This window comes from Dichotomopilus funicola, assembly GCF_033296635.1.
Source record: "Dichotomopilus funicola strain CBS 141.50 unplaced genomic scaffold C8A04scaffold_32, whole genome shotgun sequence".
In the NCBI taxonomy this organism is placed as follows: Eukaryota; Fungi; Ascomycota; class Sordariomycetes; order Sordariales; family Chaetomiaceae; genus Dichotomopilus; species Dichotomopilus funicola.
The window spans coordinates 160,373-162,737 of record NW_026944053.1 but is presented as its reverse complement, the minus strand read 5'-3'; the positions used below and the strand labels follow the sequence as shown (position 1 = coordinate 162,737).

Sequence of the window (2,365 nt, the reverse complement as noted above, 5' to 3'; positions counted from 1 at the left end):
AAAGGTCTCACGAAAGGATTAGACTTGCATTATTCTTTCGTTTGTTTGTAGAGCGGTACGGAGTAGGACGACTGGGTTCCTCAATGGTGGGTTGGTTGCCCAGTGGTTCTGGGCCGGTGAACCCAAAACGATGACTCGTTCCCAGGTTGATATCTTCCCTCTTTCGCTCCCACTTGCAGTAAACCTTGTTCTCGGTTGCGTTTTTTCAAACCCAACAGTCCACTCGTTTACCAAGCACCAGCCTTTGCTTTTTTTCTGAATCACTGCATCCGACTGCCCAGCCTGCCCAACATGTTCCGGTCAATGTCGTTAACAGAGCGGGACGAAGGGCCCATCAGGTGATCCAAACTCATCGGGTTGGACGAGTAGGAACCAGAAGCCGGTGCGGGTCCCTGGCCCTTGGGCGGCGGCGCCGAAGGCTGCCCTTGTGGCTGTGGCGTCTGTGGCGACGGGCCCTGCGAGCCTCGCATTTGCACTTGTTGTGGCGGCATGGGACGGCCAGGGCTGTTTTGGTTCGGTGTAGGAGGCCGATCTCGGTCATAGGGGCTCTGCTGGTATGAGTGGTACGCGGTGGGCGGGGTGCCGTTGCTCTTGATCGAAACGGGAGAGCGCCTGCGAGGGTCGTCGTCGGGCGGGTAATTCGGGGGGCCCGGGCGAGCGCTGTGCTCTTCGTCGGGCGGGCGCGTTCGCCGACGCCCGGGATCCTTGTCGTCGTACGAGGCAAGGTATGTTGACCCAGTCGGGGAGTGCATCGGTGGCGTGTAGTCAGCCGCTGCGTAGTGAGGGTAGGTGCGTGCGGGTTGCGGACCGGACGAGGAGGATGGGGGCAAAGGCTGGCCGTACGCTCCGAAAAGCGGCGTTCCAGGCGGGACGCCTCCTGGGACCGCCGACACGGGGACGAAGGCAGCCGATGAATTTGACGACACAGGCTGGAAGATGCAATCGATTCGGAGTTTGTCACAGTTGGTGCATTTGCCGTTGGTGGTATGCGTGTACCCGCTGCAGCGGATCTGTCAAGAAATCAAACTAGTTAACCAACACTTCCTCTCGCTGAACAACTGCTTCTCCATGTTTAGCAAATCAAAAATACCTTTCGTTTGCGACAGTACCGGCAAGCTATCGAGGTTCTCTGCCTCGGCGCAGACTGTTGTTGAGATGCAGGCGGTGGTGGTGGAGGGCCCATTCCGTACCCGAATGGGCCTGCGGGATAACGGTAGTAGTCGGGCGGGTAAGGAGCACCCCGTCCTGGAGGTGGGTGCTGAGGATCATAGTACGATTCAGGATAACCTCTCCGGTCTCCGTACTGCCTCTGTTCGTCGTACATCCTTTGTTCCTCGTACTGTCTCCTCTCGTCGTAGTGACGACGGTCATCGTACGGTCTCCGATCGTCGTACGGCCTCCGGTCGTCAAACTGACGGGGATCCTGGGGAGGGTACTGCGGAGGATAGCGCGCATCTGCTGGGGCGGCATAGCCATTTGGGGGTGGCTGTTCTGGCGGCCAACTCCTCGGGTCTGGGTGATATCTCGGATCCGGCCCATAGCCTCCCGCTCCTCGGTCCTGGTAGCGCGGGTCTGGCTGATACGGAGGGCCTGGGGGTGGGTACGCCATGGGAGGCAACACCGCACCGTCTGGGCCAGTTTGAGGCGGCCGTCTTCGCTCGTCGCCTTCGGGGGGAGGTGGGTAGCGCATGTCTTCAGAATTGTCCCGTGGCAACTCCGCCCTGCCCCTTCGATACTCGTCTCCCATGGTGAAAAGCGGTCCGTCGGTTAGGTTTCTACAGCCGCGGCAAAAACGGTAGAGACGCGGAGGTGGTTTTTGGTTATGAGGCCAAGTTTCAATGCCTTTGTATCCCCGTGGCTATCGAGATTGGCGGATGTGCAAACACCCCAAGTCCAACGAGGTGCTCGGGCTTGTAGCTGGGCGTGTGAGTCACGCCACCTTTATCTCCTTGTGAAGCGGTCTGGAACGGTTCCACGGTAATGGTGATGGCAATCCGCGGCAATCGGCAGTGCCAATTCCTCGCAGCAAGCAACACGCAGGCCCTGGGCGACGACGTGGACGACGCCGTTGGTGACGAAATCCAATGCAATGGGTTGCAGAATGGGAAGACTGGAGACGGGGGAGGGGGGAAGAAGAAGCCACAAGGTCCCACCGAGGGAAGTGGGTGGGATGGATGAATAAATAGGCAGAGGGGAGAGGGGGGGAAGAAAGGGCGGGTCAACTGGGGAAGGACGTGGACGGGCGGGTAATGATGTATTGTCGCGCCCGGGCGGGAACTGGAACGACCCTTTTTATCAAGGAGCGGGAGTTCCCTTGCTGCTGACGGCCTGGGTCCCGAAGTTAGCGTGGATGCGATGGCGGGCA

General features: G+C 59.5%; 1 protein-coding gene across 1 annotated transcript; it reads right to left on the bottom strand.

Annotated features, from left to right (window-relative positions):
- Positions 1 to 260: 260 nt before the first annotated feature.
- C8A04DRAFT_37353 (uncharacterized protein) lies at positions 261 to 1,747 on the bottom strand (the record flags this gene model as incomplete). Its single annotated transcript, XM_062783845.1, has 2 exons — positions 261 to 1,010; positions 1,091 to 1,747. 2 exons carry the CDS (start codon positions 1,745 to 1,747, stop codon positions 261 to 263), a joined length of 1,407 nt encoding a protein of 468 aa, XP_062636926.1.
- Positions 1,748 to 2,365: the final 618 nt, after the last annotated feature.